Raw genomic sequence first — 18,939 nt, 5'->3', positions numbered from 1 at the left:
TAACCACAGGGTTTGGTGATCTTTGAAGAAAGACGCTGCTGCCTATTCCTCGACCTTTAAGTTCTCTTAGTCGCCTATTACGACACCTACGGGAAAAGAAGGGGTGGCATGGCCTTTGCCAGGGTCACACGGCTAGACTATTATGCTCAAATATTACAACAGTATTCGTTTCCTCTTAAAATTAACAAGAATTTATTATAATTTATTATAAAATAAAAAAATAAAAACTCATAATTATGCAAACTTTAGGATGTCTGGAAACAGTTTAACCAAACATAGCTATTAAACTTTGCACGAATCAACTCGCATTTACTGAAATTTCTATTAAAGTTACTCGTCGAAACCAATCTCAAGACTAACTCGGCTAATTATACCAAATATACCAAATATTAAATTGAAACTAACTTACAATCCACACGTAGATATGTTGTGACTTGTGATTCGATATTCCTACCTAATATCTAATATATATAATATTAACCTACATCTATAACAAGGAAGGTAAACGTATTAAATGTAAATCAATAACATAAATAACGAGCTTATATTTATTATATTATTTGTTCTTTCAGGCAGCAGAGCTCGGGATCACACGAAAAGTTCTGGGGAATCGTACGTATCTACTTTCAATAATTCAATGGCATATTTTTTTAAATATTCTATTCATAGATTTTTTTTAAATCTTTTGTTTTTTACTGTTGCAATTTTTTTATAAAAAAAAAAAAAACTACACACTGGCCAGTGTTTTTCCTAATTTTCTTTTATTCGTTTAGAGAAATTCTTCATTTCACAAACTACTTGGCCAAAACATATTATATTTGTAATAAATACTTACTGAATTATGCTATGTACCTAATTGTGATTAATATTTAACTCGGTCCGTATTTATATTTTGCTGTTTTATTCTAAAGTTCTAAACCTTGTGCTTATGTAAATAACGCTTTTTTAAGGACGCCCGCTGGGGATGTGCTTTTAGAAGCGGGGCTGCCGGTTCCTTCTAGAACGTACGTGTCTAACTCTTTTTGCCTGTCATGCTTAGCTTTTGTTTAATTTAAAAAAAAAGTCGCACAAAAGGTAATGCATACTGCACCTCTGGAAAAAAATATGGCCTTGTATTTTTTATTTATTGTATCTAAATATCAAAAAGGGGAATATAAAAGGAGCAATCACACAGTCTGATTTTTAATTTCTTGAAGTGTTCATTTATTCCCATTGCGAAACACTTTTAGGTACTAGATACCTATTATTACTAATATAATATTATCTGTGGTTATTATTAACTATTACTAATACAGTGGTGTTCTACCAGTGATTATCAATATTTATAAAAAAAATATGATTTTAATGAATCCCACAATTTATATACCGTTTCGCTCAATGTACATTGGCCCTTATTATATTTTTTATTAAGCCTATTTTCTATTATAGGTAAATGACCATGTTCTTAGTACAGACTGTAAAGAGTGGGATTGACTAATTTTTATAATAACAAAATGTGTTATTAGTATCCGTCTCAACTATACACGACGATCTCCGTGACGCAGTTATATCTATATTGCTTTGCATGAATGAAGTCAGATTCTATTCTCGACCAGGCCAATTTAGTAAAGAATTTTTCTAAATAGGCTTATGGATTCCGTTTTCTTATAACACAGGATATTCTATGTTCAAAATATTTATTTAAATTCGAAATTTGCTTTATTTTTTGGTATTTTTATTTTTTCAATATTTAACTAGTGTTGTGGTCAGTAGCGACACGGAGAGTGCCGTGGGAGGGCGCGAGAGGTCGCGGCTAGCGGGGCTCAGTGCGAGAGTGAGGGCCGCCCTACCTAGGGCAAAGGATAAGGTGCAAGCCACCGAGAGTCACGCTGCTGAAACTGAGGAGAAGGTCAGTGGATAATCTTATTATATTTAGCATATATTCTACCCCAAAAAAATACGTCTCTTGATAAATAGATGTTCGATACATGGTTAGAAGTCTTACTACAAAAGCGTGTTTAACAGTAATTTATATCTAAACAATATGTCTATATTATTAAAAATAAAACATCTGAAAATAACAAATTTTATTATAATAATGTATAAATTTTGACACATAAAATTATATTTAAAAATAATAGTTTAACAAATTGCCTTGACCAATACTTTACGTTCTCGGAAATATTACGGGAACTAATTTTTTTTTTTCTAATTACATGCCCATCTAATTTTCACCCTTACTCAGAAAAAACATTGATTCATTTTATTATCTAATGTTTGCCATTTACGGCAGAATAAAAAAAGTCAAAGAAAAATTCACAATGGAATCAAGAACAGTGTAAGAAAACTCAAGCAATCTCTTTCATTTCAGCCCCTGTCAGAAGAGAAGAAAGGCGTGGTGTACGCTGAGCTGGCCCTTGGAGACCAGGCGTCTACTGAAAAGCCACCACCACCATCCGCAGAGTATGCTGAGATAGTATACACCGACCAGCCTAAAGAAACTAAAGAGTAATTACCAGGGGAAGAAACCACGGTAATTAATGATAGAAGAATAAAATAGTGTACAAAATGGTAATATTTTTTTTTTTAATAAAAATTGTTTATTTTCTTATCCGAAATAGAACATAAATTTAATTATTTTCAATTTCAAAATCCGAGAATCGGATGTTTTTCCCATATGTACTTTATTTCATATCCGTTTAGAAAAAAGAAGGAGATGCTCTTTATTTATGTATTCGTATCAGTTTTATTAAAAATAAAAATACTAAACTCAATAAAAACCAACAATATAATATTTTTTCATCCGACTCTAAAAAGTAGGTTCTTTCTTCAATTATATTTTTTTTTGTTACCACATAGTTCCGTTAATTGTAAACCAATTTGGAAAGTCCTTTTTTTATCTGAAAGGATATACTTACAGATTGGTCCTATAAAAGTTTTATAAAAATTAATTCAGTAGTTTACCTTTTAAATAAAAATAACTGGTATTGTTATAATTAAAGCCGGTTTTCTTTTGTAGAACACAATTTAATCATAATGGTTGTAACCTTGTGCATGACGTAATTTTCTACATTTTCCAGTTATATGTTACCATTTTGTGTACGGTTTTAAAAAAATCAAGCAAATCATGATGAAATGCTTGAATTAATTGAAGCTCATGTAAAGAGCTTAAAATTTATGAAAAGATTTTTATAATTAAAACACTATTCACATACAAAACAACGCGATATTTTTTTTTTATAATTGAGAAATGTCAAAAAAAACGAAGTCAACATCTCAATTTTTTACTAAATTTTAAATTTATTTAATATTTTTTTATTATATATTATATTTATTTAAAAAATATTAAATTTTTCATCAAGTTATATAATAATTATTAATTTACTATGTAAAAAACAGTACAATGGTACCTAACTTGTCTCAAATCAATATTTGTTGTATGTGTCGTGTCGCGTTCCTTTTAGTGTGAATTGATCATTATGTTCAAATGTTAATAAAATACATGTTAGGTACATGAGTTTCTTTTTTTACTTTTTGTCGACTTCTTATATATACAAATTAATATATGAAAAATTGTAACACTGCGAGACTGATAGATTCAAATTTAATCTTCTTTCGCAAGTCATCCTTTTAACTTTACCGGATTTGAAAAATAATGAGGAAGCATCATTATTTTTATTATTGACGTTTATAGATGTAATTGATCGAAAAATGTTTTAGATACCTTAGATTAAGGACTTTAATCACCTATAAATAACAAATATATATATATATATATATATATATATATATATATATATATATATATATATATATATATATGTATATATATATTCTTCATTGCACTTATAAATTAGTCCTTAATTTAAGGTACAATCTGAAAGGTGTGATTTGAATGTTTTGCATAACTTACACACGTAAATTAATACATAAATTTATATAAATATAATAATCATCACAAAATTATGAATCCACCGAAAGACAAAAATATTTATAAATTTTTAATGAATTTTAGATGTCGTATATACATACCTAGTTATCGTAGTTTTATGTCTAATAATCAAGTCGGTCTCGTTAAGTAAATTATAGATCCATATTTATAATTAATACAGAATTTACTAATTAATCTATAAACGCACGATTTCTCTGTTTAGAAATTTTATATTATTCAAAAATGCAAACAAAACAATAGTACTAGAGGAACTCCTTTCTTTGTTTTTCTTATAATCTTTTAAAGATAAATATACAGTAAATGTCTATTTTAAGAATAATAGTCCTTAAAGAAAATAGTATTAGATATCCAAGACGAGAAATTATACTTTACAAATAAATATAAAGTTTTGTCTGCCTATTTATATAAAAGTACTATTTTTTCTTTTTCTTTCTAAATTCTTTAATTACTTAACGCGATCGATATAATTCGGTAATCTCTTATATTTCTAATTAAATATATAAGTAAGCTATTTATTAAGATACATGTCGTGTGTGCTTTTAATGGATATTAAAAATGAATTAGATAAAGTTAATGTAGATTTAAATTGTAATAAAATGATATTATTAATTTAAGCGATAACAGGGTTGAATAAAAAGTGGAGGCTTCACGTGTTTTTAAGTTATAAATCAAATTATATTTTTAATTTTCATTAAATAAATTAAGTTTTTTATTACATAAATAGTTATTCTATATATTTAATAGGTACCAACTATATTTTTTTATAATAGGTATTTTTTATTACTCTGATTTCCAAACTGCTGTAAAATATCAATCTAATGTGCCTTACTGATGAATCTATTCTACATGATTATAAAAATGAAATACCTATGCGTACATTTCAAACTATGATTCGTCATCCGAATAACGAGTTAGACGTGCTATTTGAATATTTATGGAGAAGCCCATTGAATGGAACTAATCGTGAGTTGTGCGAGCGGTTTCATTATTATAATTCATATAATTTCGATTTATAAAATAAAAATCCCTATATGTTATAGCTAATACCGGTGTGTACTGAAAAAATATAGTGAACACGATTTTAATGTTATGTACATTAAAATTATGTGCATTATATCTATTCAATCAGTAATAACTTATATTTGCGTGTTAAAATTTCCAACTATTAGTGTGTTTTGTTTGTAAGCTTGAATGAGGAAAACGATACGCTCTAATAGATATTGAGGTCGATTTTGAGGTATTATTTTTATAAATCTATCCCTTATTCTAATATTTCAATTGAATATTTTCACCATCAAGAACTAAAATTATAATAACTTTGACTTAAATCTATTGGAAAATTAATTCATATTGGTTTTTTTCTTTCGTTCCTTATAATAAAGATTTCGCTGTAACATCGAATTGAAATTTTAATTTTATAGATGGGTTTAGTGAGTACGCACCTCAGAAACGGCCTCATCTAGGATTTTAGATGTTTGACGTTTTATCCACAACGGACTATAAATATCAAACGTCTAATACTTAAATACCAATTTGTATTACCTGTTTGTTTTTAATAGTTTTAAATAGAGCATTTTTATTTTTCTATGTCCTTTGTCTTATGTACGAATTCTTATGTTAACTTTTTAAAATATTTCCGTCCAATACTGTTATTTTATTTTCTATTTATTGCTAAGTCTAATATCTTATTTTTGTACGTAGTAAGTGCCTATTAAGTGAAAAGAAATAGATACATTGCTTTTAGATAAATAGGTTGGTAATAACTCTATTATACGAATCTGACATATACCCATTAAATACATAAAATTTTATCCATTAGAATGGCGAACAAGCTAACAGCCCACTAATGGAAAGTGGTAACTGTTGCCAATATACATGGACAGCACCATAAATATCTCACATAATATCTGCATTGTGACGCTCGTAGTACCCCTCATGCGTTGCCATACTTAAACACTTAGGTGGTGTAACAATACTGGCCCTGGAGTAGAGCGAAGGGAGCAGCGCCTTTTGAAAGGCATAGTTAGCTGCTAAATCATTTTTTTTAAATCCATAAGGTATCGCTTAAAACTCTATATATTAGATAAATTCGAAAGATTTACTGAAAATTTGTGTATTATTTATTTAACATAAAACTGATGTAGAATTTACGTGAAGTGAAAGCGTCGTCCAAAGAGCGCAGAAATACAATCTCGCTCTACCCTGATCAAGGGTTAGGGCCGGCACTGGTGTGGTGTCTCTTTAATCTGTAATTTAACTGATTAATGAGAAAATGTACAATATACCTAATTTTTTCTTTATTTTACTTGATTTTAGATAATAATAAAGATTAGAGTAAATAAAATGAAATCAACGTGAAGTCGTTGCCTGCGACAAGAAGTAACTCGATCTATATCTATGCTTATTAAAAAGAATTATCAATACCTACTTGTATAGATTATTAATATAAAATTTAGAATAGTGCCTGTCTATTTTAAGCGTATAATATTAAAGATTTTTGGTACATAATTTAAAATCCCTGACGTAGCTTTCATCGATGTAATATCTATAAAATACAAAAGATATGGCACCAATATTATTTTTATTCAAATAAATGTATTTAATTTTATTTGAACAATTTATAATAATAATATACAAAATTATTATTATTATAAATTACTCATAATTAATAGAACATTTCCTGGATCAATTTCTGCTTAAATAAAACAGTAATTATTGGTTTACGAGGTTTGTCCGGAAAGTACGTATAAAAGTTTTTTAAAAATTTTATTTTATTATTCATCAATTTTATAAAATACAAATGCAGATATGTGAGAAGGCTCCTTGAAAGTCCTCTGGTTGTAATATTTTTTTTATTTTTATGTCCCCCAAATGCCGCCCCCGAAGTACCAATTTGGTTTTGGGAACAAGAAGAAGTAAATCCGTATTTCGGTCACCGTAATGGAATTTTTACTCAAAAACTCACGGAACGATCTTGGCGCAAATTTTTTTTTCATTTGAATAATAATTTTGCCCAAATACAAACCGTTAAACGACGGTTTATTATTATTATAAAAGGACGTCCTGAACGTTCATCTTGAACAATAATTAATCCCCATAGTTCTGAGATCGGCAAAAATTTCACGGCCATTCTTGCCGAGTTTCGAGAGAAACTTGATTACAAAGCGGGCTCCATGCCGACGGGGTTTCGTTAAGAGGTAACTTAAATAAAACAGTTGTTAGGGACATTATTGGAACACTTTTATTTTCCGGACAGACCTATTTATAAAGCACATCAAGAGTTAGGAGTTGATCTCCATAGTACGAGATGGTGAAGTGAAGCAAGTGAGACTACGTGTGATCCAGGAGGGGTTATCTCTAACATACCTATAGGTTTGGTGCTATACTGCACAATTATTTTACAAATTAATATTAAGAATTAATTATGTATAAAAACTATTATATCTCTTTTTATATTTAAATGACAGAGTAGTTTTGTAGTACTTAAATGACTGTGTATTTTGTATTAAATTAATTAAAGTGTCGTGTCATTAATGACGTAGTTTTATTTATTATCACATCAGATTAATGGCGAAGTACCGTATATGATGGAGCAATTATAATTTAATCTTTTTTGATAATCTAATGATAAAATACAGGGGGTGTTAATTATTAATGTGGGTGAGCTATTTCTTAAAGACACTTGAAAAATTCTTCTTCCTGTCCTTTTCGCATATCTAATTAAGGTCGGCGTAATATGTTTTCTTCTTCCATTCATTCTATTTCCAATCATCTCACTAGTTACTCCCTTCCTGGCCATGTCATCTTTCACACAGTCGATCCACCTTTTTTAGACGCTTGAAAAATTAAACTTGGAAAATTCTTCATCTTCACTTTGGCTCAATTTTATGAATGTAAATACAGGCCCTACTGTGCCTACATATTAAGAATATTTCACAATTAGAAGTGAAATATTAAATACAATTTTAACGTTAACATTCCTTATTCTAGCTACGTCGTGTTGCTTCATATGGACTACTACAACTTAGGTATAGATTCATTCTCATCTATCACCCTTCACTGGTGCTCCGCCAGCGTATCCCGTTAGCGCAGGCGAGGTTACCATACCATATTTACCCATTAAAAAAAAAACTTAGGTATAGAAATTATTGCTACATTTAATTCATTATCATTTACGTTTAGTGAATTATATTTTATTGTCCCAGTGATATCGGCTTTAACATATAATGCCAGCAATTTTCGCTCGTATTGATCTAATGTTGTACTCCCTTGTTTTTGTTCCCTATTGAAAGAGAAATATGAATTATGATTTTTTATTTACTGTGCTAAAGCCATTATTATTTTCCTCTTTATAACCCAATCGCCCAACTACTAACAGAGTGCAGTCGATGACACACGAATAAATCCGAACCAGCAACCATCCGCGATTATATATATACATATTACTATACTAATAATAACAATTTATTTAATTAATAATATAAAAATGTAAACTATGGGTATATACCTGAAAATAAAGAGATTTATTATTATTATTATTATTATATATGCAACTTAAAACAGCAAACAAGCTGATGGCCCACCTGATGGAAAGTAGTAACTGTCGCCTATAGACATGAGCGGTACTATGACAAAGTATACTGTTACACCCATGATACTCCCCATGCGTTGCCATTCCTGAGGACTCGTGTGTTATTCCTCTGTGCCCTGTAAATTCGCTGCCATATCCTTCAAACTGAAACAAAGCCTCCGTCTGTGCTATTTTTTTAATCTCATCATAAATAAATTACTTTCATCGACGTTCGTGAAATGAGTAAACAACTTATTCAGTTTAAAAATTCAAATATCTACTCCAAATGTGAAGAAAATCATAATAATATTTAAAATAAATAAAAACCCAAAATTATTGTACAACAATAGCTATATAATCACATAGTACATAAACAAGTACCAACCTAATCAACATTTTCTATATCCAAATAATCAAAAGCAATAATCAATTGTTGTTTGAATTACCATATCGTAATATCTGACAATTTTATTACTTACATAGTATAATAATTTTAGACAAAATTATATACAATTCAAGTTTATTGTACAATATTGTTTATTGACCACCTCAATTCGGTTCATCCTATCACATAAATATATATTTGAAAATGCTACTAAGGTATTAAGAAGATTTATTTATAAAATTACTATATAGCATTGGCTTCATCGATGAATTTGTATAAAAACCTGAGTTTCCGAATCTATCCACTAGAGGCGCTGCTGTTTTCAATAAAATTATCAGCGACGTTCATAGATATGTAAATGTATATGCTAACGTAGCAGTAACATAAATCTTTTAAAATCAAACTAAACACTTAGAACGTTAACTTAGGATTTAAATCGTACCTATTTCATTTTTAGTGCAGGTGGCATATTTTTTAGGACCGTTGTAGAATTGCTTTTCAAATGTCGAACTGAAATAGTAATTTATAAATACGACCATTCAAGTAAACACTAATAGACTGCGCAGATGATGCATTTTGTGCGGACAAAATTTCCTTTTATATATGCATCATATTTTCATGTTTTTATTTCCGATAAAAGACTATCCTTGATCGAGTTTTATACCAGTCATAAAAATCCCTAAAATTGTAAGATACAAAATGCCCATAGATAAAATTTCCATCGTCTACGCAGGCGTTTAGGTCACATGTATAGTCAAATTTACATTGCTTATAGTGTTCTGAATGTGTTCAGAGTTCATTACTACTTTATCTGTACATAAAACAATAATACCGACAATTTACGCCTTAGCACCGCATTTAAGTATAGGCTACATAGGCGAGCCTAGAGATCTCCGCCATTAAAAAGCTTTTACCACAAATGGACAGAATTGGTTAGGAAATTAGATAAATGGAAAGTGGGATTTTAATTTTCTACCATCGTGTGATGAAATTTTATTACTAGCAACACTGACACCATAGCTGGGGATTCCGTCTAGCCATTTAATAAACAATATTAAATCAATAATTTTATCTCTATCTAATATATTCAATTTTAAATACTGTATATTCCTGGTAAAATATAATAACGTTTTCTGTACGTACAGTGGGGTTCCGCGACCACAGATATAATCTAGTGGCTACAGACCTTAAATGCGGTACTGTTGTTCCTACTTATAAAAATAATATATAATATCATTTTTTTATTTTAACGTTTTCTTTTCTCAAATCTTATTACCAAAACATCCACTAACAGCCAACACAAATTACTCGACGCAACTTCTAAAACACAGATTTATACGTAAAAAAACTAAAAAGAAAATGATAAATAATTACATTAAGTAAATAATTTTATTTGGAATATTTTAACTATATTACAAAAGATTACAAAAATAAATAACATAGAATATAGAAATTTAAACTACCGACGTAAAACAAAAACTGATATAAAGTAAAAATGAACCACATTCATTACTTACATTTCAACCGACTTCAAAAAGGAAGTAAGCACTTAGACTTTTTGTGTATGATATGCCACGTAATATACGTAAAAAATAACATCCGTGATAAATTCGTCAATCCTGCAGCATTGTTTTGTTTTGTACAACAAAACATGTCATCCTGTGTGGATCGCATAGTCACTTTTAATTGAAAATTAATACCGTTAAAGATATCGAAATTTCGTTAGACAAGCTAGTGACAGTAGATGAAAAAACTCCTGCCACCTACATTAACTTAACGTTACATTACTTGTTTTTACTTCAATCTATTCTTCAATCGTGACCACCCACGGTTAATACAACATAGTCGAAACATTAATTGAAGTAAAAGCGATAAACAATACTTTTATGTTTTATATGGGAATGAATGTGGTCATTTAGGTAAACTATAATTTGCCTAAATTATTACAAAGTTACCGGTTCCGAGGCAGAAATATTCTTTTCTAACCTCTCAGCGACCCTCTCCACACTAATTGTGTCACTATATTAAGTTTCTGCATACTACAAAAAGAGAATTTTATTGGATTCCTAGGTTACAGGTCGCGGAGTTGGAAACCATTATCACGTTAATTCCCGTCTCTTATAAAACACACAGTGCAAAAGTCTAAATGTTGATAAAAAAATAATATTTTCCCCCAATTGAAGCCGGTTCCTTGTTAAACAAATTGTTATCTACGCTAGTAAGAATTATATGCAAAATAACAACTGAATAAAGTAAACAATAACGACATATTTTACTATGTCAAAGATAATAATTTACAATGTCACAATAATGATGCATTTAAAATAGATACTATACGATTTAACTATTCTCAGCCAACATTTTCTTTTTCTTCAAAACCTCATCCCACACTTTCAGCGCCACACTCGCATCTGTTTCTTTACATTCGTATGTTGCATTTGGATGTTTTCTAGTATAATGCCTCAATACATTCTGTTTGTGGGAAAATTTCTTTGGACAAACATTACAAGAGAAATGTTTTTCATTTGTATGCGTTTTCATATGGTATTTTAGTCTACTTTCTTTCGGGAACTTCTTCATACAGACGTCACAGGTTAAATGCTTGACTTTGTTGTGCCTCAACGCGTGCCTTTGCATATTATGTTTGTGAGCGAACAATTTGTTGCAGACCGGACACTCGTAAGGTTTCTCCCCGGTGTGTATTCTCATGTGCGGCTTAATTAATCCGGGATGGGTGAACGATTTATTACAAATACTACATGCATACGGTTTTAAGCCGTTGTGCAGTTGAATATGTCTGATCAATGTACTTTTGTATTTGAAATTCATGTCGCACAATTCGCAGGAGAAAGGCTTGTCGGTTGTGTGTCTACGTAGATGACTTTTCAATAAGAACTCCCTCTTGAAAACTTTATTGCAAACATGACACACTATAGGCTGGTCTATGGGCCGTTTGCACCGGCTTTTGCCTTGATGTTTTAACAAATTCGATTTCACCGCGAAACCCCTGTGACAAACCTCGCATACAAATTCTTTGTGGATTGCATGGATTCGTTTATGCTGGAACAAGTTTGATGAGGTTCGAAATTTTTTGCCGCAATCGTTGCAGTCATATAATTTCTCGCCTGAGTGTACCGAAACATGCTTGTCTAATAATAATTTCTTAGTAAATTCTTTCTGGCAAACGTGACATGTGTATTTTGTTCTGGTGTGCAGAGGTAGATGGCGCTGTAAGTTGGCGTTACTGGCAAAATTCTTGTTACATATGAGACACATGTATTTCACCTCCGAGTTATCTTTGAGGTAACGCTCTGGTAGACTGGTCAGAGTGACTGGAATGAAAGTAGTCTGTTAATATAGATTAAAAGTGATAAAAAAATAATACACTCCATGGAAATAATGTAAATAAAACATAAGAGATATGTAGTCAGAGGCAGTTCACTAATTGGTAGATTTTAGTATAAAATATTTATTTTATTAACTAATAATTAATTAAGAAAATATCATCAGAATTTTTTTTTTAAATTTTCACATACATTTATTTTTAAATAATCAACATTTACTTAACAGACAGGCCGACATTATAGGACAGGATATTGTGACAAGTACAAAGAATCCCAGTAAGATAAAAACGTTGTACAAGTACAATAAAGACAGGGTGAGGATAGCGTCAAAGTCGTGTCTTTGACTTCTTTTGATATTATTTATTCACGATATATGTTATGCTTTACATATAAGCCATATACTACTTATACTTTACGGGTTGTCAGGTTGACTGAAAGAAATACCTTCAAAGGATAAGTCCACCTGCATACTTTGTCATGTGCTTTATAACCTGATATCTATATTAAATGTAAATATATAAAATAAAGCTCAAACAAAAATAAATTGTAAAAAAATGCACACATTGTCCACACGACGCAACATATTGGTATTTATCATTGGAGGTCAAACAATTATGTCACCAAGAATAGGTGACCAACGAACGGTGGTACTATCATATAATACTTCATAACACCATCATTTTTAAACTAATCTCCTTGATATGGAAAATTTTTATCTGAAAGGGATATAGTTACAAATTGGCTTCATAGGAATTTTAACAAAATTGGTTCAGTAGATTAGTTTTTAACCACAATAACTGGTTTTGTTATAATTGGATATTTTTGTGGGACCCAATCTTTAACTTCATTCAACATGACAGAATATCTTTATCAAGGATTTCTATGTGCCAGAAATGCAAATATACTCTGCCATTTGTGTTAGCAACTGTCACATAAAACTTTCACATTTCCAATACGAATAGGAAAGTAGCACAAGATAGCTTGTTTTATATCAATCCTATGCCTACTATTATAAATAATAATAATATACATTAAGAACTTAAATTTTTCTTTAAAATTACAATTGTTTTTAATTTTGACATCCTTATCCTTACTTCTACAAACAATAAATGTGAGTGTTTGCTTATATTCATAAGCTATGGTAAGTGTACCATCAGGCGGGCCGTATACTTGTTTGCCACCACGGTTGTATAAAAAACTCTTGGTGATTTAACAATACAACCAATGATCATGAAATTTAACATACATATTATAAAATCAATATGGACACCGTTTTATCTCTGAGGTCATGTTGACAAAGTCATGGGTAAAAACTAAAAGTTCTATATCATAGGTAATAGGCCATGTCACTAACCTGGGTAAACAAAGTTGGACGTATTGGGTTCAAAAATTGGATGCTCCACTAGGACTGTCTCTGGTTCAACCTGGAAAAATATTCAAATTTCAGTGTAATGTTTTTTTTATTCAAATTTTTAGTAAGTGTTCAATACACCTGGGTGATTATGCCAGTCTGATGGAGGATGTATGCACGTAAAGTTTTTTTATGGATGATGATGGAATGGCAACCCTACCTACGCTATTGGTATATCCTGGCAGTGAGAGATGAAAAGTGAGGATGTAAGCAGGCTAGTTCACCCATAGTGACGAATTCCACAAGTATTAATCAAAATTTCAACTAGAGAGAAATGTGTGGAGGTTGACCTCAGGATGTATTGCTAGCAATGTTAGAATCCCATTATTAATAAATCCTTTCTCCCGCATGTAAGATGTCGAGTTTGAATTTAGGAACAAATGGTTTAATACCTAGAAAAAAATATAATGTACTTTGAAAATTATTTTTCCAATCTACAGGGTTAACATCTGTGTTGGTCCCATATTTATTATATCCCTACCTAAGTTGGTAATTATTTGTAAAACAAATTAAAAATATTTGATTGCTATTCTGTTAGGAATTACATGTATACGTACAATATAGTTACAGTCTGGATCCACTGGTTCAGTTTTAACGCTCACAATAAACTCATTGCGAGACTCTTGGGCTGCTGGTTCTGTCTTTATCGGTCGATGCCATGTTGGTGCTGGTGGAGGGCTGGTTGGTTCCTCGCTATAATATTGAGGCTCTTGCTTTATCCTAGTGAAAAACATTGTTAGTTAGCTAATTGTAATATTGAATCAATTTGCTGTGGCATATTAGATTTAAATTTGTAGGTTTTAGATATTTATTACTATTACTCATTAAGAATTATATATTCACTTAACATGGGAACAATATGTATACAAAATAAAGTTACTAAATAGACCTACATTCAGAATAAATATAAAGTAATTTACCTAATATTTTAATACTATATCAGGCACAGATATATGTGTATGTACTCTATATGTGTGCTTACTAGATGTGGCTTAAATTTTAAAATTTATCTATCTAGACATTTCAGTGTTACTTATTTATTTATTTCAATTGATTAGTTATTATTATTTCTAAAGCTTGTAAGGTTGTATTACATAATAATACACTAAATAAAGATGGATATTATATTAATGAAAACACTGCCACTAATGTATTATTCATTTACAAACATATTAATTATATTAACTAATTATAACTAACTATATACTAAACACACATAAGTCCTACATTTGTATAAAAACATTATTAGAACTTATTAATAGTTTATTTTTAACATAGTGTTTTAAAAAGGTTATGAAAGTAAATAATGACTGTGTTTCTTTAATATCTTTCAGGAGTTTATTATATATCTTCATACTCTCATACAGAATAGACTTTTGACCATAATTTGTTCTTGGTGCCCATAATACTAAATTGTTAATGTTACTTTTCATTTTTTGTATTTTTTGTTTTTCTTTATAAAACTCATCTGCATATACCAATATTTTTTATTTATATTTCATAAACTGATAAACATAATAACTGATATAATATTTATAGGTTTGAGTTATATCCAATAGTTTCATTTCGTTATAAATTTTATGAGTAGATTTAGAATAATTATTATTGAAAAAGTCCTTTTATCAAATTGTTTTGTATCCTTTGTGTTGAGTTCAGATTATTTTTTGCAACTATGCCCCAAATTTCGATTAAGTAATCAATATGAAGTTTAACAAGAAAGTTATAAATATAGTAACATACTGCATGAAAAGAGAAAAGCATATTATGTAGCAAATTAAAATATTATACCTAATATAATAAAACTAGCTTTTACCTACAACTTTATCCATGTAAAAAAATATGTTCACTGACTAGGATAGAAATAGTAGCCTGTGACCTTCTCTAGCCCCTATAGGATGTGTATACTAAATTTCATTATAATTGATTAAACTGTTAAGGCACTTAAAAGTAACAAACAAACTCATTTTCACATTTATAATATTAGTAAGTATGTAAAATATGGAAGAATAGAGGAATTAATAAAAAGACCAAAGTTTGATTGATACATGTCCTGAGCTTCTCTATTTTCCTATTTACATCCATGATATGATCATAGAAGCTTAGCATTAAAAGCCAGAATGAGACATTTAAAATAAGATGCTAGCTCAAAATGTTAAGTATTCCTTGGACAGGGTGCAATGCATTTCGCTTCACACATTGGAATAAATGATCAGACATGAATTAGATAATTTAGAGAAGCTCATTGTTGTCAGTCATATAGAAAGAAAAAGGGATGGAGTAAGAGCACCAACATGTTGCACCAATATGATAAAAGAAGCTTGCCAATAAAGTTTGACAGTGCATTGGCTTGCAAAGTAACATTTTCATGTGGTTTTTTAATGAATGATAATGGAATGGCAACTACACTCATGCTAACAGTATACGCTGATGGGGCACCAATGAGGGATGACAGGTGAGAATGAAAAGACAGGTCAGGACAGTTAGCCCATCATGATGAATACACCTGGGTTTCAGCACAATGATTTCCAGGGGAGACCACATGGAGGTTGACGTGACAGGGTATATTGTTAGCCATGGGACTGGTAGTATGCATTACTAACAATCCTTCCAAATCCAAGGAGGGGGCTCCTCATGTGGTTTGTTTTCTTTTTAATGGATGAAAATGGAATGGTAACTCAACCTGCGCTATCGGTATTTGCTGGCAGGGCCCCAGTGAGGGTTGATAGGTGATGATGAAAGCAGGTCCGTTAGCCTATTGTGACAAACTCCACTAGAATTAACCACTATAGTTTCCAGAGGAAACCATGTAGAGGTTGACCTGATAGTATGTATTGCTAGTAATGGGGAAATTAGACCCATTACTAACAATCCCTTTCCCCCCTCATGTGATTACAAACCACACTGATGAAGAAATGAGAGAAAAAGGATTAAAAAAATGAGTTTGTGTCTTTATTACCACTTAGCAAGTCTCTCGAACAAGAAATTTAGCATACACATTGTTTTTGGGACGAAGAAGGCACAGGCAAGTTTTTAATTCAGTCAATCAATATATTCCAGTAAAATGGTCTGTTATAAGTATAAACTAGTACTTATATAAACTAAAGCTGTGTTCTGAAGGTTCTTTTTATAAAAACAGTAAATAGCTTACTAGTCCCTTACAATACACAAGTTAGTCACTAGGTGCATTGTCCTTAATGAAATAAATATATTTTATAAGTAAGTATAATATAAATTTCTATATGTTTGATAACTGAGCTGTTGTACTTAAGAATTTAATAAGTCCAAATTAAACTGTTTTGTATTATCAAAATCAAGAGTATAGAAAAGGGTGAAAGGACAAAAACAAATATGGGAATTCTTACTTATAATTTGGAGCTAGTTATTAAGAAAATAGGCACATTATATGGGACGCTCATATCATTAAACTCCAAAATACTATTAATGTGATGTCACCAAAATGTATCAGTGGGTAAAAATACAGTTAGTATCATAATAAGGGTTTTTAAATACTTTTAATAAAAAAAATAAACAATAACCAATGCACTTACCTGACTTCGGGAATACTAGGTATTTCCTCCACCTCTGTTTTTATACTTATAAATTCGGGTTGTATATCGGTAATTTCCGTTCCATTATTATCATCTTCAGGAGCCTTTTGCGAGTTGTCACTCTCGAGCTGTATAATGATGTTAGTGGTCTCGGTAGACATATTAACAGTTTATTATAAATTTATAATATTGGGAAAGTCATCTCACTATATTTTTTATTTGTAACTGGGTCAAAAAAACGTAAAAGTATTAACGTATACAATTAACAATTCGGTACCACAATACCGCTACGTTCAGATTTCGGTACCATTTGACGTTTTTGATAAGTCAATCACAATGTCACCATAATGTCAGTCACACAAAATAAAGGTGTCGAGCAGTCATTCCAAATATCTTCATTATCTGACCATAATGAAAAAATATAGAATATTTTGAGAAGTATAGACATAAATTGAATATTTATTATTTGTGCTAAAGTTTCGCTACTACCCAAGTAATAAAATATAACATTATATTTATAGTCATATTTATTAAATATATTGTCATTATTTAAATTTTATTGCACAAGATATTGTAATTTTTGCAATGCTCTTGCAGTAGTATTATTGGAAAGCCAGAGCCGTAAAACGTATATACAGAATGTCCCATAAGTCATGGATCAAACGGATACTTGCCGCAGTAGGGTCATGCCCTATCAAAAAAATAAATAAACAAATATCAAATATAACAATAATTACAAATAAGTGGGATTTTTTTATTTTTCTAAAAATATTTCTACTGAGATGACTATTGATTTTTAAATATTTAATAAAATTTTGCATTCCACAAAATTCTTTTCTGTTATAATAAATAATGAAATGAATTTTCATCATTTATTATAATCGAAAAATCGTTATTACATCTGGAAAGTCTGTAACTTCAAATCTGTCTATATAAGTAGAGGTATAATTTTTTTACAAGATTTTTAAATCATTAAAGTTTATAATAATATTGTGGAAATAATATCAGTTATAATATAAAATAATGTTACATATAAATCTTGTACATTGAAAATTGGAACTTCATTTGATTTGTATAGATTCAATATATAAAAGCTCTATAAATTCTTAGATTTACTAAGAAATGACCTAACTTTGTGCATGAAGGACATAAGTCATGTCTTTTTTTTCATAAATGTGTTCACAGATATTTTCTTATTTAAATAATTTATAAGAAAAAAAAATTATCTACGATACAATTACCAGAGGGAGACTTTGTACAAAAGTCGATTGCTTGGGTATCTCTGTCCCATTCGTGTTTCAGCCGTGAAACAGTTGTGTTTGCATGGCTGTGTTTCGGTTTGAAGGGTAGGATATGGCGTGAATTTACTGGGTACAGAGGAATAACATCTGAGTCCTCAGGAATGGCAACGCATGAGGGGTATCATGGACGAAACAGTATACTCTGTTATGTCCATAGTACTGCTCATGTCTATAGGCGACAGTTACCACTTTCCATCAGGTGAACCGTCAGCTTGTTTGCCATTCTAAGTTGTATAAAAAAAATGCCAGAAATTGTCTGTAGGTATATAATTTTTCCCCATTTTGATTTACAGTTAATTTTCCAAACAAATCTTATAATATGTCCAAACCTTACAAATTTATTTGCGCAATTTTCAGTGTGCACACAAACATCTAATTTTTAATTTGATAATATTAATCAACTTTGATTTTTATTGTCCATAAAAGTAAAGACTTCGAATTGAAATCTT

The 18,939-nt window shown here is 30.2% G+C and overlaps 2 protein-coding genes across 9 annotated transcripts in view; one reads left to right on the top strand and one right to left on the bottom strand.

Annotated features, from left to right (window-relative positions):
- LOC113514210 (fasciclin-3-like) overlaps window positions 1–2,565 on the top strand; it is a 163,604-nt gene extending 161,039 nt beyond the window's left edge. For 2 of the 8 annotated variants that reach the window (XM_026898219.3, XM_052893178.1), the window contains 4 exons: window positions 573–612; window positions 951–1,004; window positions 1,750–1,888; window positions 2,351–2,565. In XM_026898219.3, the coding sequence (XP_026754020.2) occupies window positions 573–612; window positions 951–1,004; window positions 1,750–1,888; window positions 2,351–2,491 (374 nt within the window). In that variant the 3' untranslated portion in view covers window positions 2,492–2,565. Of the gene's footprint in view, window positions 1–572; window positions 613–950; window positions 1,005–1,737; window positions 1,889–2,350 lie in introns of all 8 variants that reach the window. The other 6 variants (XM_052893180.1, XM_052893177.1, XM_052893179.1 and 3 more) reach the window with 5 other exon arrangements.
- A 7,691-nt stretch (window positions 2,566–10,256) lies between these two features.
- On the bottom strand, window positions 10,257–17,499 carry LOC113514199 (zinc finger protein OZF-like). The gene is made up of 4 exons (XM_026898203.3): window positions 17,190–17,499; window positions 14,199–14,361; window positions 13,585–13,654; window positions 10,257–12,218 (listed from the first exon to the last, which is right to left on the bottom strand). The coding sequence occupies exons 1-4, from the start codon at window positions 17,348–17,350 to the stop codon at window positions 11,227–11,229; spliced, it is 1,386 nt and encodes a 461-aa protein (XP_026754004.2). The 5' UTR covers window positions 17,351–17,499; the 3' UTR covers window positions 10,257–11,226.
- Window positions 17,500–18,939: the final 1,440 nt, after the last annotated feature.

The sequence above is a fragment of the Galleria mellonella genome, unplaced genomic scaffold (assembly GCF_026898425.1).
Source record: "Galleria mellonella isolate WM207_F2 unplaced genomic scaffold, CSIRO_AGI_GalMel_v1 utg172, whole genome shotgun sequence".
Classification (NCBI taxonomy): Eukaryota; Metazoa; Arthropoda; class Insecta; order Lepidoptera; family Pyralidae; genus Galleria; species Galleria mellonella.
The sequence above is the reverse complement of the archived record's forward strand: the minus strand, read 5'-3'. Positions and strand labels throughout refer to the sequence as shown.